Source organism: Papio anubis, chromosome 4 (assembly GCF_008728515.1).
Source record: "Papio anubis isolate 15944 chromosome 4, Panubis1.0, whole genome shotgun sequence".
Lineage (NCBI taxonomy): Eukaryota > Metazoa > Chordata > Mammalia > Primates > Cercopithecidae > Papio > Papio anubis.
In genome coordinates, this window is record NC_044979.1 from 36,592,973 (window position 1) to 36,618,874 (window position 25,902).

The 25,902-nt window shown below is 37.2% G+C and overlaps 1 protein-coding gene and 1 non-coding gene across 10 annotated transcripts in view; one reads left to right on the forward strand and one right to left on the reverse strand.

Moving 5' to 3' along the window:
* The window catches only part of AASS (aminoadipate-semialdehyde synthase), a 70,268-nt gene extending 54,844 nt beyond the window's left edge, over nt 1-15,424 (forward strand). For 6 of the 9 annotated variants that reach the window (XM_003896513.5, XM_009203777.4, XM_017957129.3 and 3 more), the window contains 6 exons: nt 2,721-2,888; nt 7,344-7,439; nt 9,221-9,336; nt 10,322-10,410; nt 11,260-11,436; nt 12,657-15,424. In XM_003896513.5, the coding sequence (XP_003896562.1) occupies nt 2,721-2,888; nt 7,344-7,439; nt 9,221-9,336; nt 10,322-10,410; nt 11,260-11,436; nt 12,657-12,775 (765 nt within the window). In that variant the 3' untranslated portion in view covers nt 12,776-15,424. Of the gene's footprint in view, nt 1-2,720; nt 2,889-3,181; nt 3,323-7,343; nt 7,440-9,220; nt 9,337-10,321; nt 10,411-11,259; nt 11,437-12,656 lie in introns of those variants that run through there. The other 3 variants (XM_009203774.4, XM_009203775.4, XR_002521170.2) reach the window with 3 other exon arrangements.
* On the reverse strand, nt 7,155-7,216 carry LOC116274755. Its single transcript, XR_004183532.1, has one exon. It is a non-coding gene; the product is annotated as a U7 small nuclear RNA (small nuclear RNA).
* Nucleotides 15,425-25,902: the final 10,478 nt, after the last annotated feature.

Sequence of the window (25,902 nt, forward strand, 5' to 3'; positions counted from 1 at the left end):
GATTTCATCTTCTCTTGGTTTCATTCCCCTCACAGGGGTGGTATACTTTTTTTACACTGGTGGCATTTGGGAGTGACACGGCAGAGCTTTGCCATCACCTTCTGCAGTGTTTCCCAGTCTAACCTGGCAAAACATGTAATCTGAGTGAGAAGTGTGCTTGCTCCAAAACATCGCTTTAAGAGAAGTTTTCTAGCCCTCTATCCATTGCCTGCCACCACCTTGACTGCAGCACCCAGCCCCTTGGAAATCAAGAGCTACCACTGTCTTCCTTTGCCTGTATCCATTCTTTATGCAGCTTTCAGGTGCATCCCAGGTGGCATAATCTGGAATGCTGACTTTGTCAATATCCCCTTAAAAATACTGATCCAGAAATAAGCACGATTAAGGGGACAGTGTAGTAGAAGGAACACAGACATTGCAGTCAAATAGAACTGAGTTCAATTTGCCTTTGGGTGACTCAGCCTCAGTTTTTACCTCTGAAAAATGGGTTATTTCATGGATTAAAGATAATGCCCAGTACAAGGCACGGGGCACATAGTGGGCCCTGAAAAAATGATTGTATATTTCCTTATTAATTTGGTGATCAAGCTCATTGTGATTATTTAAATATATATGATACATTATTCAAATATAACAGTGATTCTCTCTAGTTGGGAGATACGTATTTGTGTTTGTCTGTGTGTGTGTGTGAAAGAGCTGGACCTAGAGAAACTTGCAACAGCAGTGAATAATGAGCCTGAGCATTGTCAGAGCAGAAAGAAACGTATATTCTCCGCAAAACAGATAAATATGTTTCTGTTGTCATTCAAATTATTAATAAAATAATAACCAAGAAAGAACTTATTGTTGAACTACATTATATGCCACTAGAAATACAACTATGAATTAACTATGAATTAATATCAAATGACAATGATTACCCAGTAATTTTTGGGTCAGGTTGCTTAGCCAACTGCCATTCTCACTAAATGAACCATTGCCATTCAGCTTACATTTCTCCATCTTCTTTGTAAGGATTTCATGATAGACTTATGAACTTGCTGTTTTATTTCTGATTGGTAAGCTAGAATATTATTGTCTTTATTGAATTTTTCTTTCAGAAATTTCCCTGACCTTCAAACAAGCAAACAAAACTTAAGAACTGTCATAGATTATAGAAATGAGATGGGTGTGAAGACCCTAACGGTCAACATTTGCTTTTTTTGTTTTTTAAGAGATGGTGTCTTGCTGTGTCCCTCAGGCTATTCTCAAACTCCTGGGCTCAAGCCATCCTCCTGCCTCAGCCTCCTGAGCCAAGTAGCTGGGATTACAGGTGGGCACCACAATGCCCAACATTTGCTTTCTTACATTTTTTCAAAAATTTAGAATTCTTTTAAATATATTGATTTTAAAGATGTAGTACAGAAATCATCCCTTTGGAAATGTTTACTCTGCAGTCTAGAAGATTTCACAAGAAAATTAAATGAAAGGCATTCCTTACATCCTTCATTCAGATTTTCACTTTTGAAATTTGAAATTGTGCTTGGCACTCTCCAAAGTGAGCCTCTGAACTGAAAAGACTCCAGTGGTCCTGACATTGCAGCCAGCATAGTCCTTTTCTTTCTGGGGCTTCATCCACATATAAATGAGGTTCCATTTTCTCTCTCATACAAAGGCACGTTCAGAACCCATCTACAAATAAGGCATGAGAATCATTAAGTTTAGCCAAAGGCCTCTTCAGGCAAATCCTGTGAATCCACCTTAAAGTACATTGGCAGCTCCCTGGTACAGTATTGCTTTGTGCAGCTTAGAGAAATTGGTCAGAAATTGTTTCCAGTGGTACAATAAGGATAAAATTCAGTTCCACCAGCAGCACCAACCAGAATTCTCACACCTAATTTTATCACTCCAGAATACTTTCCATTATCTCAATGATAATAATAAGCCTTATAAACTAAAAGAAAATTTGTCTTTTAATTAAAATTAGAGACAAAGAAATCCTTCATTGCATTTTGAGTATGTGTGATGGGGGTAGAGGTATGGGAAATAGAAGTACTGAGATATCAAAAGATTTTTATTTCATCACTCATGTTATTCCCTTCACAATTTGTGTGATCCCCGACACATAGATAGTAACTGCTTAATAAATTTAGCTGTCTGAATGAAATGTATGTGACTGATGCCTAATGTGGCATTTAGAAGGGTCATGAAAGTAAAAGAAAAGAATGAGAATATTGATTGTTGTTTGAGCATAGAAGCCATTTAAATAATTATCTGTTGCTTTAACTTATTTTTTTAAGTTTATTTTTTAAACATTTTTATATAAAATAATTTTAGATGTTTATTTTTTAAACATTTTTTATTTTTAAATAAATGTTTAAAAAATAAAATTAAAATGTTAATTTTAAAACTTTTTTCTAAATATTTATATTTTTAAAAAAGGCAAATTCTAGTGGGAAATAATTTAGTGCCATTTTATCCAGGGGAAGGAAAAAACTTGAAAATAAGACCTTATGTTTAGAAAAACTAAATGTTTTAGAGTCAAATTTTAAAGCTTGAGAGAAGAATTGCTTTGTGAATTATGATATTAGTAGAACAGCTTAAGTATGGGATAATGATTATGGTAGTTTCATTATTTTTTTTTTCAAAGTTCTGTTGCTTTCTTTGTCCATATAATGCAGGGAAGCCCTAAAAGAAAGGAACAACTGTAACCCCATCTGTGCCTTCTCAATGTTCCTCAGGTTGTGAATGTTGCAGGGGGCATCTCCTTTCTTGATGCCGTTACGTCCATGGATTTTTTCCCAGGATTAAATTTGGAAGGCTATCCTAACAGAGACAGTACAAAATATGCTGAGATTTATGGCATTTCTTCTGCTCACACTTTGTTGCGGGGGACACTGAGATATAAGGTAAGCAGCTGGACTTTAGATTCAACATGTTGCCAGTTTTGATGTAAGTGATGTGTGCACTTAACTTTTCTTAGTAGTCAAAATAATTAAGATGATAAACCAAGTTGGAGTCTATATTTTTTTTTCAGAAATCTTATGATTGAATATTTTAGGAGACTCACCTCAAAATAAAAAGATAATTAATTGACTCATTAGGATTGAGGACAGGCAGGGCTTCAGGCTTAGTGAGAGTTAGAGGTCAAGTGACTTCCCCAGGACCTGATTTCTCGTAACCTCTTGGCTCTTCTTTCCAGTATTCACTGGAGTCTCAAGTGCTATGCGATGGCAGAGTTGTGGCAGCATCCCCAGGCTTTCAGGATCAAATTCAGTGGGAATAAAAAATGATACCGTTCTAATAGCCAAAAATACGATTTTTGTCTCATTAGCTCCCTAAGGTCAGTGGGATAAAATGTGCTCATCTACTTTGACCTATGTTATATGTCCCTAGAAATGGAGATGGATTCAATGTCATTAAAAAATGGGGACTGGGGTGGAGGAAACAGACAAGATTAAAGGGGCCTCCCCAGAGCAAATCCAAAATGTTTTTAAACCACAAAATGGGGAGTACATTCTAGGAGCATAAATGCAAATGTCCACTACACATTTGTTGATCACAAAAAAAGCAGTTACAAGTGTAACCAAATCAAGACAACTGGTTTAATAGTTTTCTAGCATAATATCACAAATTGGGTAGCTTGAAACAATAGAGATTTATTCTGTCACCATTCAGGAGGCCAGAAGTCTGAAATCAAGGTGTGTGTGAGTAAGGCTGGTGCCTTTTGGAGGCTTGACTTTGAGACACATCCATCCAATTTGTGCCTCAGTTTCATATCACCTTCTTCTGTATGTCTCACTGTGTTGCCTCCCTTCTTATTAGGGCACTAGTCATGGGACTTAGGGTTCACCCTAAATCCAGGTTGACTTCATATTGAGATCCTTAATTAATTCTATCTGCAAACATTCAAGTGAAGCCATATTCTGAGGCTCTGGATGCCCATGAATTTGGCGACAGGGCACTCAACTCAACCTAATGTAACCAGCATACCTAAAATACATGCGTCTCTCAAGATCAGAGACCTGGCTGCAAATCTGTCTGTCTTGTGAGATTTCCTGGCTAAGGCCAGAGAGGGGATTTGTCTCATGTGTGTTATCTAGTATTCTCTAATTATCTTTTTAACTGGAAGATGTAAGGCACATGGACCTGTCAGTGATAACTCTTCAATCTTGTGCCTGCTTTTCTGTCGCTCTCTTATCTTTTTTTGCTGGCTGTTTCTTTTGCCTGGAAATTTTCCTCCAAGTATTTGTATCGTACTCCTTCAGGCCTTGTTCTTTTCTTCTTTGCAACCCTGCCCCTGGTAACCCGGTTTTATTCTCTATCTCTGCATATTTTACTTTCTTAAAAAAAAAAGCATTCTGCATGTAAGTGAGATCATGCAATATTTTACTTTTTGTGTCTCACTTATTCCACTTAGCAAAATATCTTTCAGGTTCACCCACCTATCTGTTCTTAAAAAGAAAACAACCACTGTATTTCTTACTCTTGAGAGCTTCTGTTACATTTATGGGCACTTAGCGTTTACTTGTCAGCATTTTAAATTATAATTTTATGTATATTTTTCTTGTCTCCCCAAAGAGATTGTAAGCTCCTAGAGAGTAGGTGCTTGTACTCCATGAATATGACTTTTTCATTGTCCAGGAATCAAATGAGACATCAATGACAATGTCCTCCTGAGATCTAGGAGCTGTGGCTCTTCTACCAACCTTTAGGCACAGTAGAAATTCTAGTCTGAACTCATGCATACTATCCCCAGCTCTGGCAGATTTCTTCATCTCTTTTCTTCAATTTGTTCAAAGAATATGAGTAGTAACTTTTTTTTTTTTTTTTTTTTTTTTTTTGGCCAGTAGTTAGGATATATGGCTTTCAGTATAGTCTTTTGACAAACATATAGATCCTGGAATGAAGGATTTGAATAGATTTAAACATTGAATAAAGGTCTCAACAAGGTGTGCAAGTGGGAGACATCCCCACAGATTCTGAAGATGGAAGATGTCACAGTGTTCATAATCGTAAGGGCCACCATCCTGGGCAATGCCAGCAACCCTTTGGTAACCCTAACATTCTTTCCAGTATTGGAGATGAGATACCATCATTCAAATATGACAAAGAGGCCTTGGCTACTCTCCTTCTCTGCCTGCCTGTCACCTGCTTGTCCTTCTAGATGCAGCTTAATAGCACCTTCCTATGGTATCCTCCCTAACTCCTTCCCCTTGAACCACCCACCCCCATCTATGTGAGTTCCCCTTCTTTTGTGCTCCCACAGTTATGTTTTCCTGTAACCTAGCACATATTAATATAATACTCTGCTACAGTTTAGTCATCAGTGGTGATGCATTTTTGTGCTCCATGGACTAGGAATTATTTACTTGACTTAACTGACCCTTCTGTTGACTGCAGTTTCTGCATAGATGGGACTGCATTTTTTTTCGTCTCTGTGGCCTCATTCCCTAGCACAAGTCTGACATATGGCAGCAGTTTGCTAAATGCTTGTTGATGAATGAATACCTAAAATAAATTCATTTCTAGGGGTCAGCATAAAAATATATTTCTGAGATTAATAAATAGCTCAGAAATCAGCATTTTAGATGTTGGATAAAGGGATCTCTAGCACCTAACAGGTCCCAGAAGCAAGCTAAACAAGCTAGTGATATTACTTTTCTGTTTCTCCTCTTTGAAGTCTATTTGCATTTGGATTAGAGCAAATGAGAATTCTTTTTTTAGTAACCTTTAAACAGTTTGAACAATATAACCTTTAGAAATGTGAAAATTGCTAGTTGACCAGACATTCAGTAGTGAAGTATCTGATGGTTACAGGAACTATTTTATATTTTAAAAACTCTGTTGCTCCCTAGAATTACTTCCCTCTCTCTCTTTTCTTCTCTCTTTCTCTGCTTGAGCAGTAATTACAGTAGCTGCAAAATTTCTTATCTTAGCCCTCTCACCCTGCTTTCCATTTGCACACTGGAGAATAAACCATTATGGTCTTTCTTCACTTCATCTATTATTCAGAATCTATTTTTCCAGCCATTTGTTCTGTTTTAGGGGATTGGAATGCTGAATAATGGATTGGAATGTTGAATAATGTTGAATACCTTCCTATGGTATCCTCCCTAACTCCTTCCCCTTGAACCACCCAGCCCCATCTATGTGAGTTCCCCTTCTTTTGTGCTCCCACAGCTATGTTTTCCTCTAACCTAGCACCTATTAATATACTACTCTTCTACAGTTTAGTCATCAGTGGTGATGCATTTTTGCTCACCATGGACTAGGCATTATTTGCTTGACTTATCTGCCCCGAAGTGGGTATTGGGATGAAGAATATGCACACAAATAAAATATAATATAACATAATATAATATAATAAAGATATTATTTCCCTCCTTTCAATACCTACAGTACAGCAGCTGAATAGACAATTAATTACAAGCTGTATTAATTGCCATGATAAAGGTATATACAAAATGCTACAAGAAGGGAGTCTCCACTCACCTAGGGGACTCAGAAGAGGTGCTAAACTAGGTCTGAAGGGAGGAGAAAACATTTCGTAAATGAGGAATTATGGCCAACACATTCCAGTTACAGGAGCAGCATATACAGAGGCCCTGGTTTCTGGAGGAACACAGCGCATTTGGGGAATAGTAAAAGTGGAGATCTGTGAGTTAGGTTAGATGAGCATATTGTGATGGGTTTTATATACTATACCAAGGACCTCAGGTTTGCTTTGTAGACAATGAAAGACATACGAGGAATTTTTATCAGAGTGGTGATGTCATCATTATCTTAGAAAAATCTCTCTGATTCCTACCTCTTTTTCATCTCTCCATATATCTTGGGGGTAGTGGCTCTAATCAGTAAATTGGATTATCTGCTTTTGGGGAGGATATTCTTACAAGTTCCTCCTTCCATTATAAGAAAGAGCTCAACTGACTGTTCTATTACATAATATTCTGCTGAGCTGACAGCATATAACACATAAGAAAATTTGCCCTTATGCTGCCAGAAAATTTCATTCACATGTTACCCAGAAACAGAAGTAAAGACCTAAGTTTTGCAAGGTCTTTTATGTAAACCAGTGGAATTGTTATGACACTATTGATCTCAGTTTGAGTTTGAAATTAGTTGTAACTATATCCTCAATACATTTTTTTTTTTTTTTGGTGGGTTGTGGAGAGGGGTTTCTAGTAAAGATGAGAAAACCTGCTTGGCAAATTCTAAAAGAGCTGTAGCATTCATATCATCAATATAAACAATTATTTTCTAAATTAGTTATGAAGATAGATCCCTCTTTTCAAAAATATTTTATATTTTTTCATTGGAAGAGAAACATTTTATATACTGCTTATTAATTCTTGTTTCAGGGATATATGAAAGCTTTGAATGGATTTGTAAAATTAGGTCTTATAAACAGAGAAGCACTTCCTGCCTTCAGACCTGAGGCCAAGTTTCTCACCTGGGTGAGTGACTCCGGAATTACGTTCTATCTGCTCCTCTTCAGAAATACCTTCTGAAATGGTCGGGGGTGAACTCTGCTTTGGATCAACAAAAGAACCCATTTATTAGCTTATGAGCAGGAAGATAAATCGTAATTCTGAAGTCCCCTTTCCCCTCACTGTTGTGGAAGAATGGACAGGGTGTGGGGCTGACACATATCAGGCCTATTTCCTGCAGCAACTTACATCATTTGACTGCTCCTTGAGCTATGGTAAGAGATGGATTTGCTCTCTGCATTAAGCTCTGAGCTCTTCCAGTTGTCTAAGTGGTGACCCAGTGATGGGAGTCACTTGGGCTTCCTGAAAGTAAGAATCCAGGAGAGTTACTAGTGTATTACAGAACTGGATTCCCAACCTCCAAATCTTGTCAATACTCTCATGTGGTTACTTAGAACTATGAGTGTTTTGATTTTCAGTTACCAGGCTTATGTGTCCATCTTTTGTTCTACCAAAATCTTAAGGCCTCAGAGTTGGAATGAACTTTGGAGGCTTGGAACTGAATGTGAAGTAGAGCTTCCACTAACTGCTCAGAATTAACTCATTACCAGCTGGTCATTCAACTTAAACTAGTGTGCCCATATTCCAATAGAAATGCCAGAAATGTATCACAAGGAGAAAAGGACCAATGTTGCTAATTCTATTAAATCTCAAAAAAAAGTTTTGGTATTCTTACTAGCTAGTTTCATTAAAAAAATTATTTTTTAATTTTTTATGGGTACATACTAGGTGTGTGTATTTATGGAGGACATGATATATTTTGAAATAGGCATGCAATGTGTAATAACCTCATCAGGGTAAATGGAGTATCTACCACCTTAAGCATTCATCACTTCTTTGTGATGCTTTTACACTCATTTTTTTGTGTGTGCATTTGTGAACCTTTCCAATCTTAAGTTTTACCTTTCATAAATTTACTTGTTGGGTAGGAGTGAATAAATATCTGCAGAGAGAACCTGGGGTTCAGGCAGCTGGCTTGAGAAGGTTGGTGCAGACATTCTTAGGGATGGTCTTTTTTGTAAAAAACCAGGTTATAAATGTTTTAGACTTTATGGGCCACATGGTCTCTGTCAGTACCACTCACTTCTCCCATAGACGATACATAAACCAATGAGCATGACTATGTTTCAATAAACCTTTTTATTTAATGAAACACAGTGAGCCAAATTTGGTCTGTGAACCAATTGGTTCACTCCTGATCTAGAGCATAGCATTTCCTTTGGGAGCCTAGAGAAAGTCTTGTTTCGAAAGTAGAAAAAACTATGGCTACTGTTTACATGTTCTTCCTTTGAGATTTTATTAACTGCAACGTCTTTCTTATCTCTTGAACCTACAAAAGAACCTGGGTTGCTACTGGCAACCACTGCAATAAGCCTTTTCCACTTCATCCTGGTCAAAATGGACTGCTGGAGGGTAGGGGGAGAATGGGTAAAAAAATAGTGATAGAGAGGATATACAAAGACAGGGAATGTGCTAGTAAGAAGCACACCATCTGTTTTGTATTGAGTTGATCTTAGAACCCATTTTTATTGGTGAAGTATCATTTTGGAATAGCTGCTATTTATTGATGTGTAGGTATGCAGATGCGTATATGTATGTGTATGTGTTACAATTTCCTGTTTCCAATTATTTTTAATTTTAAAATTTGAGGTGTATTTGAAGTTCAGTGTTTTAGTAGGATAATTTTTCAGTTAATTTAAAAAAAATTATTAGGGACTTAGAAATTTTGTCTTTATTTTTCTAACCAGAAACAACTCCTCTGTGACCTAGTTGGGATTTCACCCTCCTCTGAGCATGATGTGTTGAAGGAAGCTGTTCTTAAGAAACTAGGAGGAGACAATACCCAGTTGGAGGCTGCTGAATGGTAGGCACCCACCACTTAACTTAGAGCAAAATATACTGGATCGCGCCGGGCGCAGTGGCTCAAGCCTGTAATCCCAGCACTTTGGGAGGCCGAGACGGGCGGATCACGAGGTCAGGAGATCGAGACCATCCTGGCTAACACAGTGAAACCCCGTCTCTACTAAAAAAATACAAAAAAAACTTAGCCGGACGAGGTGGCAGGCGCCTGTAGTCCCAGCTACTCGGGAGGCTGAGGCAGGAGAATGGCGTGAACCCGGGAGGCGGAGCTTGCAGTGAGCTGAGATCCGGCCACTGCACTCCAGCGTGGGTGACAGAGCGAGACTCCGTCTCAAAAAAAAAAAAAAAAATATATATATATATATATATATATATATACTGGATCAATGATTGCTAATTTCTACTAAAAAAAAGTTAAATATTTTACATTTGTCTTTGATTAATTTGTTGCTCTAATGTGGGTAGAGAGATTATCATGTGCCATGTTCATGTGGTCATAGAGAGTAGATAAAAAAAGGAGCTCTGTGGCAATTATAATTTGAGAAATGCTTATCTGGAAACACTTTATCACTCAGTTCCCAAGCATAGTGGGGTATTTTTGCTTTCCTGTAGGAGATTCTGAGTAGTCAGAGAATATTACATTAAAACATTCTTTCATATGACTGCTGTGGCATCCTGCTGGTATACTTAATGTTGGAGAACTAACCTCTAAGTTAATCTCATAAAGAGCTTTGTAAGAACATGGGATTACAATGCATCATCATCTCTGCCCTGCTCCGGGGAGTAGTGCCTGGGTGAGTCTGGAGATGATTCTGAAGGTTAAAACATTGATATTGTTATTATTTTACACTTTAGGAAAATCCTACAACTTGAGTGACCATCTTGTAATTCTGCCCTTTCAAGATTAAATTCAAGGAGCTCCCTTTTGCTTCCCAAATGAGAACATGCATAGGACTTGAACTAATGCAGCCATCTCCTGTGCTTTTCAGGTTGGGCTTACTTGGGGATGAAGAAGTCCCTCAGGCAGAGTCCATTGTGGATGCCCTCTCCAAGCATTTGGTCATGAAGCTTTCCTATGGTAGGCTATGAAGTGTTAGCTAAATATACCTGAAGAAGAATCATAAGATAGAGTCAGTGCAGATAATCATATTGGAAGGTTGGCGCCAAGCAGCTGGAATGGGAAGATGTGGTGTGACGAAAAGGCAATTGGACTATTTTTCCAGGGAGAAGAATTTGAGAATTATTGAGTAAAAATAAAGATAGTTATTATAGAAAAGGAAAAACATAGTTTTACTGTTTGTTTATTTATTTATTTGAGATGGAGTCTTGCACTGTCACCAGGCTGAAGTGCAGTAGTGTGATCTCAGCTCACTGCACCTCTGCCTCCCAGGTTCAAGAGATTCTTCTGCCTCAGTCTCCTGAGTAGCTGGGACTACAGGTGTGCGCCACCATGTCCAGCTAATTTTTGTATTTTTAGTAGAGACAAGGTTTCACCATGTTGGCCAGGATGGTCTTCATCTCTTGACCTGGTGATCCGCCCACCTCAGCCTCCCAAAGTGCTGGGATTACAGGCATGAGCCACTGTGCCTGGCATTATCTTTTTTTTTTTTTTTTTTTTTTAATGCATTAGGCAAATGCCTAAGAAGCATTTTTGGAGCACACTAACACAGGCCTCTAAAGCAGTGCCTTTGTGTCTGTAAACAGGATACGGTGATACCATCCCAGATAAAGGAATGCAATCAGAGTTCTAATTTCCTTGAGGTTTTCACTTTGACTTTGGGCTAAAAAGCTGTGTAATTAATTGTCTAGTGATCATATATAAAAGGAGGGAAAACTTTTAAAACCAGAAGGGCAGGAGGAGGAGATGGTAGACGATATTTGAGTTGTAATGATAGTGGCATTTTTACTTATCTTTATTTGTTTTAAGGTCCTGAAGAAAAAGATATGATTGTGATGAGAGACAGCTTTGGAATCAGACATCCTTCTGGACATTTAGAAAATAAAACGATTGATCTTGTGGCTTATGGGGACATCAATGGCTTTTCAGCCATGGCTAAAACCGTGGGGTTACCCACCGCCATGGCAGCCAAAATGTTGCTTGACGGTAAGTCTGCTCATTTGAGGCATGAGCCTGTTTCCATATCACCTCCAAGTCATTTGGTGCCTGGACATCAAGTAATTGCTTTTGAGTGTAACACAGGCATTCACTAAAAGTGAGCCATCTTAGAAGATCCAAGCGCGGACTGCCAGGGAGGGCCCCTGTTGGTGAGTAAAGCATGGGGGCTTTGGAGATAGACTTGATTTTCGCTCCAGCTCAATTACAAGGTGGCTGAGTGATGAGCTGCAAGTTACTCAGCAGCTCTGAGCAAGAGTTTCCTCATATTTAAAGTAGGTATTGTCATCCCTATTTCATAGAGTTGTTGTGACACTAACTGATATAATACATAAATCTGCTGCCACATAGAGGGGTCCCCAGGGAATGGTCACTTCCTTCCTTCCTTTCTTTGGTTTTTGCCATGTTGGGAGTGATAACTCTAAAATAGAAAAAAATATTCACTCCAGATTCTCAAGAATATAGGTTAAGTTTTATTAATCTTCATATCTCAGCATATTATTAGTACTCAATATATATTTTAGACTAAATGAATACAAATTTCAATTCTCCACTCTCCCTAGAAGATCACATAGACATTCAATAAGCATTGCCTCTGTTTGACTCTCAAGAAAGAATGAGGGGAGTAGAAAATATCAAAGCATATAAATGTGAAATAATGAAAAAAATATATAGTAGCATATCAGCTAATATCAAATTAAATGACCAACTTAGTTATTGAGGAATCAGTGAAGAAATAAGTGACAGAAGTTGGGGTCATTGTGGCCTCTAGTGAGAGTGCCCAGGTTCTATGTTTCAGTCATGCTGACAGGTGCCTGTGCCCATATAATCAAACTTGTTACAACTCATTCTGTTGGTGTCTTGCCTTTTTAAAAATATGATATTAGCAAGTTAAGCTGACCAGTCAGATTGACTTCTTACTTTACTTTATTCTCTGATTGTCCTGGCAGTAATTAATGCAGTTAAGTGTACAAATTCTGACAATATCCTTAGGTCCGGCTATGCTTTCAATCTAAAATTAACTCCTTTTGCTTTCAAAGTGTTGACTAAGTAATAATTTACTAAGGGACATTTTTAAGTAGCTACTTAAAAAATGCCTAGGCCTCCAAGAATTCATTGACTCTGAGTTTGCTTTTGTGGAGACTCTTGATGGGGAAATTAACCTCTGACACCACCTTTAAAATGGTAATTACACATTTATTTTCTTCCAGGTGAAATTGGAGCCAAAGGCCTAATGGGGCCCTTTTCAAAGGAGATCTATGGACCAATATTGGAGCGAATTAAAGCAGAAGGCATTATATATACTACACAGAGTACAATTAAACCATAATTGGGAATTATATTTTGTTCTTTTCTTCCCAGGCAATACAGCTCTGAACGTGTGTGATAAATGGGTTTGCTAATGTGCTGTTTTAAAGTATAAAGCATAATATGTTTTGGTTAACACAATGTAGTTTTTGAACTATAAATCTGTATTTTAATATGGAAATGTTTGGAACAGGAGATGTCAGCTACTAATAGAGAATTTTAATAATTCTATCCTGTATTTTATAAATATGTATGTGAAAGTGATGATTGTGCTATTTGTTAATTTATTATGCCACTGTTTTCTTACAAGAACATATTTTCCTATAACCAGCAGATGAAGTTTTACTTTTTCAGTCAGAAAAAATTTCCTCATAAAGTTATATTTTTGTATTTTTAAAATTGATACAGTTAGATACCTTTAGATTACCTATCTGTAAGTTTTTGCCAAAATGCTATTTTATGCCCTTTTTGTAAAGTTATGGTTTATTTTGTAAATGTAGTTCCTTACAGTTTTCTCTTGAGTGTTTGGAAATGAGAATAGATAAGATCAAATTACAATTTACAAGATCACTTCATTAGGCACAGGAAAAGTATTTAACATAATTCAACACCCTTTCACAGTAAAAAATGTAAAATAAAAAACCCTCAATAAACTAGGAACAGAAGGAAACTTCCTCAAACTGATAAAAGGCATCTATGAAAAACCCATGGTTAGCATCATACTTAAGGGTGAAAGACTGGATTATCTCCCCCGAGATCAGAAACAAGACAAGGATGTCTGCTTTGGCCATTTCTATTCAACTTGTACTGGACAGTCAAGAAAGGGCAATTAGGCAAGAAAATAAAATAAAAGGCATCTAGATTGGAAAGGAAGAAATGTAACTAAATAGAGATGGGAGACAACATGATCTACAAAAACAAAACATTAGAACTAATAAATAAATTCAGCAAAGTTACAGGTACAGGATCAAATATACAGAAATTGGTTATCTTTTGATATAGTGTCAATGAATAAATAAAAAATGATATTAAGAAAACAGTTTAATTTTCAACATTGGTCAAGCTTGGTGGCTCATGACTGTAATCCCAACACTTTGGGAGTCTGAGGCAGAAAGATTGCTAGAGGCCAGGAGAGGACCCTGGGAAACAGTGAGATCCCATCTCTACAAACAACAACAACAACAACAACAAGCAAACAAACAAAAATCAGCTGGATGTGATGACATGCATCTGTGGTCTCAACTATTCAGAGGCAAGGATGGCTTGAGCCCTGAAGTTCGATGCTTCAATGAGCTATAACTGGGTCACTGCAATCCAGCCTGGATGACAGAGTTAGACCCTGACTCAAAAAAAAAAAAAAAAAAAAAAAAATTGACAGCATCAGACAGAATCAAATACTAATATAATTGAGGGTCCAGAAATATTGATCACATTTATGGTCAACTGACTTTTGAAAATGGTGCTAAGACAATTCAACGGGGGCAAAATAGTCTTTTTCATTAAATGGTGCTTGGAAACATGGATATCCACATGCAAAATAATGAAAGTGGACTCCTACCTCATTGTATATAAAAATTAACTGAAAGTGGACTTAAGATCTAAACATAAGAGCTAATACTATAAGCATCTTCAAAGAAAACATGGTGCAAATTTTTCTGACTTTGAATTAGGCAATGATTTCTTAAATAAATGACACTAAAAACACAAGCAACAAAAGAAGAAAATAGGTAAATTAAAATTAAAAACATTTGTGTTTCCAAGGACAATATCAAGAAGGCAAAAATATAACCCACAGAATGAGAGAATTTTTTTTTAAATCATGTATTAGTTAAGGGAGGAATTTGTATTTAGAATATATAAAGAATTGTTATAACAATAATTAAAGGGCATATAATTCAGTTTTTAAAAATCAACAAGAGATCTGAATTAACAGTTCTCCAAAGAAGATACGCAAAAGGCCAATAAGCACATGAAGAGATTCTCAACATCATTAGCCATCAGGGAAATGCAAATGAGATCTACAATGAGATATCACTTTACACTCACTGGAATAGATATATCATCAAAGTGATCATATCAAGTGTTGGTGAGGATGCAGAGAAACTGGAACCCTCATCCACTGTTGGTGGATACCCACGAGATATAAAAACAAGTGTCTACACAAAAACTTGTGCACAGATGTTCTTTGCAGCACTATTTATAATAGCCCCAAATTGAAACAGCCGTAATTTCCATCAACTAACAAGTGAATAAACAAAACATGGCATATCCATACAAGGAATATTATTCAGCAATAAAAAAGAGATGAAGTACTGATATGCACCACAACATGGAAAAACCTTGAAAACATGCCAAGTGAAGAATGCCAGACATGAAAGGCCACATATTATATGATTTCATTTATATGAAATGTCCAGAACAGGCAAATACATATAAAGAGAAGGTAGATTAGTGGTTGCTTAGACTGAGGGGTTGGGGAGGAAAATGGAGTGACTGCTAATTAGTATAGAGTTTCTTTTTTGGGGTGATGTAAACGTTGTAGAGTTGATTGTGGTAATGGTGGCACAACTCTGAATATACTAAAAACCACTGAATTGTATACTTTAAATGTTTGAACTGTGTGGTATGTGGATTTTATCTCAAGTTGTTATAAAAAATTAAATTACAAATACAATTTGTTTATTTGCTTCTTGGGGAAAAAATCTCTTGCCTTTAGAGATACAAAGTAAGCACCTGTTTAAACTTCACAAATTGTGCTCATATCCTGGCACGTGAAACTAATTCTGCCCTTGAAAGAAGCAGGTAATGGCCGGGCGCGGTGGCTCAAGCCTGTAATCCCAGCACTTTGGGAGGCCAAGGCGGGTGGATCACGAGGTCAGGAGATCGAGACTATCCTGGCTAACATGGTGAAACCCCGTCTCTACTAAAAAATACAAAAAACTAGCCGGGCGAGGTGGCGGTCGCCTGTAGTCCCAGCTACTCGGAGGCTGAGGCGGGAGAATGGCGTGAACCCGGGAGGCGGAGCTTGCAGTGAGCCGAATTGCGCCACCGCACTCCAGCCTGGGCGACACAGCGAGACTCCGTCTCAAAAAAAAAAAAAAAAAAAAAAAAGAAAGAAGCAGGTACTACGTGTGAGGTATGTGACAGTTGAGAAAACATCTCCTGCTGTTTGAAAACAATCAAAATTGATTAAGGCCTGGTCCCACCTGTCACAGATAATATATGGAGATCAATAATCTATTAATAAGTAAAGACATTTTGTTGTGGAATTTTTTTTCTTACCATGACATTCAGTTCGACTCAATTGATTAGGAAATACAACTGGTGTCATGTTGATTTCACTCTCTATCTAAAATGGTGCCCAGATGAATTGGGAACTGAAAAACTAGCACTCTGTGTAAGAACTGGGATCCAGTTGAGCTCTCAGTATAGTTAACTGGTTTGTGCTTCATGATGACAATGAGAATTAAAGGGGATCTGATTGAAGAGCTGATCTAAGGTTAGTGTTGAATGTGGTAATAGAAAAGGCAATGTCAGTAAGCGTGAACACAGCTATATGTAATTAAACACTACATTATCCCTCAATAACAAATTTTCCTGCAGTACCTTTAATAATAAAAGTGGTGGTAATAGGATTTGGGAATTAATGAGCAGGTTATGGTTATAAACATATCAACATACAGCTTTACCAGGAGTCCATAATTTTTTTCTGTGAAAGTCACATATAAACATTTTAGGCTTTGCTGACCAAAAATATCACAACTGTTTATTTCTGCCTATATATTGTGAAAGCAGCCATAAACCATACATAAATGAATAGGCATAGCTGTGTTTCAATAAAACCTTATTTGCAAGAACAAATGATAGGCAGACGTGACCCTCGAGCCAGTTTGTGGACCCTTGGTCTAACCATTCTGGTAGACTTAATACTCACATCTTTTCAGATCTTTCTGCCTCTTTTGTTCTTTTTCAGATAATACCGATATTTGTATTATCAATTTTTCCTTGTTCTAGATTAACGAGACACAGATCATACTACACAATGTGAATGGCTCTACAACATACTAGCTGTTCTCTTCTTTATGAAACGAGGATAACAGTAACTGCCACGATGATTATAAAAATTAATGAGATAATGAGAGAGAAATGCTTGCCACTTAGTAGATGTCAAAAAACACAAGTGGGTTGTTCTTCTCTCTTTTACGATACAGTTTTTACCTGAAGTTTCTGTTTAGTTAATAAGATTTTAACTTTGATGTATATATTTTTTCAATTTCTTGGATACCTTTGGAAGACTCCTCAAAGATCCATGCTGCTTAAACAAGCCATAGATTTATCTGCTACATAAAGTGGTTGAAGAGATGAAAAAGACTACAACAATCATTTGGCCAAGCCTCTGATTTTACAGAAGAGAAAATATGCCTCATAAAGTTAAATGACTTGCCTCAGGTGATAAGACTTAACACTGAAATTTGATCATCATTTGGAGACAGTCAAAATACTTGTAACAATTTGAGAGCACCCTCATTTTTAAAAACATCTAGGATGGATGACTTAGGGCCACCACTAGCCCATATGGTGTCTTTTTGAAAATTACAACAAGGCATTCCTTCTTCAAGACCCTTTTACTGGTCAAAAAATTGTTCCTAAATATACAATTTATTACAGCAAAACACTTTACTACCCTCTAATGGAAAATTGCCATAGTAAATACAGAAATCTTTAACGTCTATGATATGATTGGTTCTCCCTTAGATGCAATGCATAATTTACACACCTGTGCAAAGTCGTTAATTTTGTCTTTATATTTTTATAGTATTACTGGCTTACATTTGCTGATTGTTTGCAGTGGAACTACATCTGCCAGATCTGAATTCCACTGGAAGGAATTCAGTGAGAAAAGCTGGCTGTTCTGGAGTGCTACTTGTCAGTTACTGACAATTAATCTAATAACTTCCTTTTTCCAATCTTGTTTTAGACCTAATACTCATTCTTAATTTTCATTAATTAGTAAGAATTACAAAACACATTCCTAACTTGTTAGATTAAGAGGGTACAACCCTCCAGTTTAAGTTGTCAGTGTAGTAAAATCGAACATTTCTAGTACCTTCTAGTTTCCTGTTAATTGACAGTATGTGCTACATCACTGGTTAACAAATTCATAAACCCTGGGAATCCCACTCCCAGCCTGAGAACTCATGAAGCTGGATTGATATTGTGCTCCTCTTTGTTACACTGGAGACGATTCTGGGCTGTTGGCAGGCACAACTAACCAGACCCTTGGCTCCAATAATCTGAGCCTGATTCACAGTGAAGCTGGCACAGGGTGAAACAAACCCCCATAGAAACCTCATAACCCTGACAAGGAAAAAAACATGCTTGCCTTAATAGCAAACTATTGATAAAAGAAGATTTATTCTCCTTAAGTTCAGAGAAATAATTAAAAGGAAGTAGAAGTCAAATGGGAGCTGGGAAAGAAACTGAAATAGGTGCTGTAAAACCTGGGGAAGACCAACAGAAAAGATGAGAGAATAGCAACTCCCAGGGGCATGGATTGTTAAAATACTTTTGCAATGTTAGAAAATACTTGGCTGGCACAGTGGTTCTATTTAGTTCTGGACTATGGTGAAAATTGCACAAATGGTTCATCAAGTAAGATGCTTAATGAAGATAGTGGTGCTTTGCATCCTCTTATTTATCTGTCCATATGTTAATTATTGATGTTTTCTGGATTTCTTCCCTGTTTTTTTTTTTCTATCTATATGTGTTCTTTCTGGGTGCATGCATCCTACTAATGGCATTGAATACCATCTATGTCTTAAATCAATCCCAATCTTTCTCACCTGAGCTTCAGATTATCTATACAACTATTTACTTGACATCCCTGTTCAGATATTTCCAAGACTTCTTAAACTCAATGTAAATTTAAGAATTTATACTATAAATTAGTATTTCTCAATGGGGCCACACCAGGTCCCCTAAATGAATCCTTCATGTGATTACTTATTTTAAGAACTGGCAACCACTATCACCCTAGTTGCTTTCTATAAAATCCTTGATGCTCTCTTTTATCCAACTTCCACATTCACCAAATCAGGACTTCCTCTTTTCTATTAAACTTATTGGCTCCAAGTCTTTCTACCCACATACAAGTTGTCTTGATCAGGCTGCTATTACATTTTATGTGGATCGTTGTGACAGTCTTTCACCTGGCCTTCCTCTCTCCAGAATTACTCCCCTAATGACCATACTCCTCACAGTAGACACATTAATCTTTCAAAACTGCAAATATGGTCATGTTCTTACTCTCAGCTGTCTCCCCATTCCTCCCAGGATAAAGTTCAGACCTATTAGAGCCTCAAGGGCTCAGCATAAATGTGCCCCTGTATATCTTTATAGTCTCATCTCATTGCCCATCTCCTTACAAAGTATTAGCCAATTCTTGAACTTCGTTCGCCTCCTTGAATAGGCTTCCCCTTTCTTGTTTTTGAGCCTTTTCGGATTATGCTTTTTTTACCCTAGATATTCATCTCCCCCTAAACTTTTACCTGGTTAACTCCTAGTCCTCTTTTTAGGTTGTAGCTTAGGAGTTACTTTCTTGAGGATTCGCAAGTGTGAGTTAGATATTTCTAAAGGAGCCTATACTATTTTTTTCATAACACAAATTACTCTGCGATCTCATTGACTGGAGGCTTTTGAAAATATGTGGAAGATTTTTCATTGTTACAGACTCGGGGCATGGTGTTGCTGACATCTGGTAGGTGAGGGCGAGAGACAATAAATCCCCACTGAAAGAAGCCACTCAGAGCAATCAGTTTCCTTAATTTATTAAGACATCATATTACTATAAAGTCATTTCAGATACCTTTGTGTTTTAATTTGTTTTGATGATAATGATTGTGTTAATATTATCACCCCTTTCAAATCATGGGTGGGTCTATTTGTGCATCAATAAAAGTAGTCTTTGATTTCCCTTTCCATGGTCAAAAATAAATAAATAAATAAATAAATAAATAAATAAATAAATAAATCCCCGCTGAGTCATACACCATATGGACAAAACTATTTCCACCACACCAGTTGCACTCATATCTTGGCCTTACCATCACACGGCAAACCTTTGGACTTCCGACTGTCAGCCTCTCTTTGCCTGAAGGCTTTCTTTGACAGTAAAAGCTCTTTTTGCTCATGATCACAGCAGCCCAGAAATGCCAGGACTTGTGACCTTCCCCACTTCCATTCTCTTCAGCCAACCTATGACCCATGGGTGCTGATATATCAATCGGCTAGCTCCTTAGTTTTTTGGATGGGATAATTTGGATGTGGATGTCTTCTACGGGCTCCCAGAATTCTACAAAGGGATTATATTCCAGTTATCCACTTGAGAAACTTAACTGATACGACATCCATTATCAGCTGTCTTTTCTTCCCTGACTCATTTTCCTCCCGACAGGCATTAAAATTTTGTCACAGGTTCTGCTTCTATAGTAATCCAAACTAAGATTCCACTAGACTCTTATGTGTCCTCAACACCTATCATGGTGCCTAGCACATAGTAGAAATTATATATACATATATATAATATAATACTGTAAAAATTTGTTATATATATTTTAATTGTATATAATTATACCATATATAGTGTAATTGCTTGTTTTATATATATAAATAATTGTGTATATATATAATTTCTGAACAGAGATGTCACTTGTATGTATAACTAAATGCAATTACAATTATATATAAAAACAATTATGCCATATATATGGTATAATTATTTAATTCTGGCATATACATATATTGCAGAATAGTACTGACATGTTTAAAAGCCATGGTACAAAGATATAGTGAAGGTGGAGGTGGAGATAAGGGAAAGTTGTTACAGGCTTGGCTTGTATGTAATGTGGATTTAGGTTATGTTTGAACATTAGATGGTAATGCTAAAGAGATACATTCTTCCCTATCATTTGTTCCTTTCTGGAGTTCATATGAAAATTTCCCCAAACCATGAGGGTGGGTAAAGAGCATCAGTATGAGTTTGAGCCAGTCCTGACTATCAACATCATTGTGTAACCATAGGTTTAGGTCTCTTCATGGTTGACAATACAGGGGGCAGATAGGATCAGCTTTGTGCTTCTAGAAGATTAGACTGAGTGTTGAGAATGAATCAGAGAAAGGGGAAAGGGCCAGAAGAAGACATATTCTGAGGCTACTGCAGTATTAGAAGAAAAGATACTTGAAAAAAATGATTGGATGGTCATAGCATCATTTAACAATTCTTCTCCAGTTTGCTGAATTTGGAGCAGGGAGCAGAAACCACTCTAGGTATTTTAAAGAAAAACTCATACAAGGCACGAAGACCAAGAGTGTATACACATAGCTAGGGTACCATGATTGGGAAGCTAGAATCAGAAGCTACTGCCCTTACTGCCATGGTTCCAATGCTAGGTATTAGAACCCTGTTGCAGAAAAATTATATTGTTACAACTTTTCTTACCAGCAGGGTGCAAGAGGGCAGGAAGATGGCTCCTGTGAATTTCCGTCTTCTAAATCTGTGTAAGAGCATCTACAAGGTAGCCAGCAAGTCAGAAAGCATGAGTAAATACCTGATAAATCATTTAATATTACATTACAATGCATGGTAAATAACACTGTCCGTCTTTCCAAACCTGTGACTCCCTGTATTTGGTGGAACATACTTCATCCAGGACCCTAGCTGCAAAGGAGTCTGGGAAATACAGTTTCTAGCATTTTAGGCTTTGGAGTGTAGTAACTGTTCTAGTTACTATTGCTGTGTAACAAACTACCCCAAAATGTAATGTCTTAAAACAGTAGTCACTTATTTTGTTCATCAACCTATAATTTGGGCATGGTTCAGTGCAAACAACTGGTCTCTGGTCCATGTAGCCTCACTTGAGATGTGTTGATACAAAGCTGGAGAATCCATTTCATGACAGCCTGCTTACATAGCTGACAAAATGGTTCTGCCTGGTAGCTCATCTGGAGCCGCGGGCCAGGGCCTTTGTTTCTTTGACGTGGGTCTTTCCATGACTATGCAGCTTTGGCACAGCATGGTGGGGCTGCTCCAGGAGCAAACATTCCAGGATAATCAGGCAGAAGCTGCATTCTCTTTAATGACTTGCGCTTGGAAGTCATGTAGCATCACTTTCACTGTAGATCCAAGAGGAGGGACCACAGACCCTGCTTCTCAATGGGATGAGTTTCACAGAGTCACATATAGGACAGAAGATATTGTCGGGCTGTTTTTGGAAAATATAATTTGCTGCAGAAAGGTTCCCTAGAGGGTGACTGGCTGTGAAAATACAGCAGTTACCCTAGTTGTCAATCTTTCTCATTGGCCTTGTCAATATTTCTTCAACAGCCTTAATAATTTTTTTAACAGTTCATTTTCTTCTCTAGGTGCTTTATTGAATCTTTTTAGGTATCCCCTTGGACATAAAACTAGAATACCATATAGAAAAAATGTGGAACTTTTTTCATTTAACATTCTCTAAAAAGCCCAGAAAACATTCAGTTTTAACTTCCTAAGTCTCTTAAGTTACTTCCCTGAAGTAAAGGTGCTATAACAGACTTTGCTATTTTAATATTTTTCAAAAAGAACTTTAATGCTGATAGTTTTCACTACAAGGCTTTATTAAATAAATTAGCAATGAGGATAACAATTACTTGCATCAGTTCATTTCTTTGTATGGATAATCCAGAACTAAAGCAACTCTCCTAGGATTGAAGCAAGATAATAGAAATCTGAGAGATACTGGGGGATGGTTCATGCAAAAGTGAAATATTTCAAATTAGCATATTTGGAGCAGTTCTCTAAGGTCAGTCTGTGCTTCTTGTGGCCTGCTTAGAATGTGTCACAGCTGATGGACTGATGATAATTTTTTTGTATGTAACAAGAAGTTTCAACTTAACGCCTACAGTTTGTCTTACTCCCACTTCCAAATCTTATTTTTTAAAAAATGTTTTTCTTATAAAAAAAAAAAAAACCCTTGGTAACTACAACTTAATATCGAGGATGTTTAGATTCCTAAAACTGGTGCAGTGTCTTACATTTATATGTCTTAACACTTAATGCCACCCTCTCTAACACACCCATGTCATACTAATGAGGAAGGGATCGCTAATGTACCAGAATATGTTGCAATTAGCAAATGAATGATAATAATCATGGTTTATAATATTAAAAAGCATGTTTTGTTTATCTTGACAAATGTGCAGATTTTCCATTTTCCCTAAAGAGTTAAATTCAATTCAATAAATGCTTAATATTTCTGATGCACTATTTGTAAGCAGAATTCTACTATCACATTTTAAAATTTATCTGCTAATAAAGAGATTACAGTTTCCAAGTTTTATCTATTAGAGAAATAGCCTGTCACAATAGGTACTAAGAGATTTGAGGCATTCAGATAAGAAATATTAAAATTCAGTAAGATTTTCACTGCATAATTTGAACAGAACATGCATCTGTTAAATATTTGCATTGATTTTATATGAAGAAGCTGCTGTCATAGTATCTCAAGAAGTATCATATTGGAACTATGATGGACTCTGTAGTCCTTATGGAGGTAGCTAAAGAGATGGATTATGCTCCTGATTAATAATACTTTTGAGGTTTCAAAACTGCTCTCCATGATTTAAAACTGGAGATGCATTAGAACATCCTTTTTCAACTGGAGTAATTTACAAAGGTGTTACCAAAGAAAAAAACAAAGAACAGATATTTTGCCAAAACTAGTAAATTTATTATGTTAAGTAACATTGCCTATACAGTGTCAGGTTTACAAGGAAAGGACTATTAAAGACAGTATTTTCATTTTAGGTAAAAATCAATGCATTTTTTTTTCATTCACCTAAAATACTGTGACTGCTGTTAGTGTGCCGGGCACTGTTCTACATATGGGGATATGAGGTTAACAAAAGAGTCAAGGCTCCTTTTCTCATGGAGCTTATATACCAATGAAAGGGGAAAATAACAAATATAATGTCAGGAAACAAGAAGTGTTATGGATAAAAATAAAACATGATAAAGAGACCAAGAGGTCCTGGTGGGGGTGGCGGAGAGACAGGCTGACATTCTGCTGGTGCGCATGACTCAGTCTCTTCTGATTGCTACTGCTAAGTATTTCTCAGAAGGGAATGCCACTTCAGACAGGCTGATCAGAGAATGCTTCTCTGAGATGATATTTGAGTAGAGACCTGAACCCATGAGTGAAACAACAGGACTCTAACACCCTGCCGTGGAGGTCTCAACAGTCTAACTCTTTTGGAAAGTGAAAGAGTAGTAAGGTAAAAATGTTCATACTATCTGCTCCCCCAAATAACACAACAATTGGTCCTAAGGAATAATCCTAAACCTGGTGAAAAGCTTTTCTGCACAAATAAATGTTTATCATTGTATTGTAATAGGAAGGATTCGAAAGAGCCTAAAGAGTCAATATGAGGGGCTGGGCATGGTAGCTCACACCTGCAATCCCAGTACTTTGGGAGGCTGAGGTGGGCGGATCATGAGGTCAAGACATCAAGACCATCCTGGCCAACATGGTGAAACCCCATCTCTACTAAAACTACAAAAACTAGCTAGGCGTGGTGGCTTGCGCCTGTAGTCCCAGTCACTTGGGAGGCTGAGGTGAGAGAATCGTTTGAACCCAGGAGGCAGAGGTTGCAGTGAGCTGAGATCCCGCCACTGCACTCCAGCCTGGCAACAGAGCGAGACTCTGTCAAAAAAAAAAAAAAAAAAAAAAAAAAAAAAAAAATCACCAATATTAGGAAAATGATTACAAGAGCCATAGTATAAGAATAGGGTTTCTCTGTCTTGGCACTATTGACATTGTGTTCTGGGTGATTCTTTATTGCGAGGACTGTCCTATGCATTCTTGAATGTTTGGTGGCATCTCTGGCTTCTACCCAGTAGTTGCCAGTAGCACCCCTCACCCTCTGGCCAGTTGTAATCATCAAAAATATCTCCAGACATTGCCAGACAGTGTCAAATGTCCCCTTCTTTGAGACCACTATACAGAATGGAATAATATATAGCCTTGGCAATGGTAGGCTTATAAATTATGTGTAATAAAAAATGCCTATATCACTATAAAAAGAAGCATAAAATGTATTCACAAGGAGACCACAATTATAAAAATAAAACAATATATGGAAAAAAGCTGTGAATGTGTTAAACACAAGGAATGAAATTTTGGTGTCAGATGGAAATAATTGAGTGAGACTTACCTGACTGACTTACCTGGCTTCATTTATTTTCATTTGTCTCATAACTGATTATTGCCTCAGAGTTAAGGATCAAGGAAAGAAAAAATGTTACTGTATCTGACAGGAACTTTCTATCTGTTTCAGAATATATTTATTAACATTTATGTAAGAATGCATAATTGATATGATATACATGTTACTGCATAATTATTTTCTGTTGGACAAGACTCTGTAAGTCACATTACTAAATAAATAACCTTAAAGGGTAAAAAATTCTGTATCTCCTCAAAGGCTGCTTGTTCTTGGGACAAAGGCTAAGGGAAAAATAGACAAAACAATTAAGGTGACATGTACTACTGATTCAGATCAGCTTATGATTAGACATTGTGGGTGGTGATAAAACAAAACTGTAAAACAAGAGGACAAGGAGATAAGGTTAGAAAAGCAGCCAAGGAATTCAAAATTAACTTTGTGTCCTTCCTCCCTGGGAGGGGAAATAAGAAGTACATTAATTCTTTTTGTACCTTGTAGAGTGGCGCTTATCACCATTTGGGGATTTGTTGCACGACTGTTTATGGGACTTTTTTGTGTGCCTATTTCTATTTCATATCTCCCATGACTATTGCTTTAAAAGAAAAGCTCCCATAAAAAGGAAAGCTAATTAATTTTAACTCTATTTTAAAGACATGGTGAAAGTTTCTTGATATTGCTTGAGGTAGCTGGAGGCTCCCTGAAGTGTTGCTGCTACAGAGCAATGGTTCTGAAACTTTAGCATGCGTTAGATCGTTGGGCCCTGGCCCCCAGAGTTTCTGATAGTTAGATGGGAATCTTAGATTTCCATTTCTAACAAGTTCCCTGATTTTGTCGATACCACGAATCTGGGAATCGCATTTTGAGAGCCACTGGTTTAAACAAAACTTC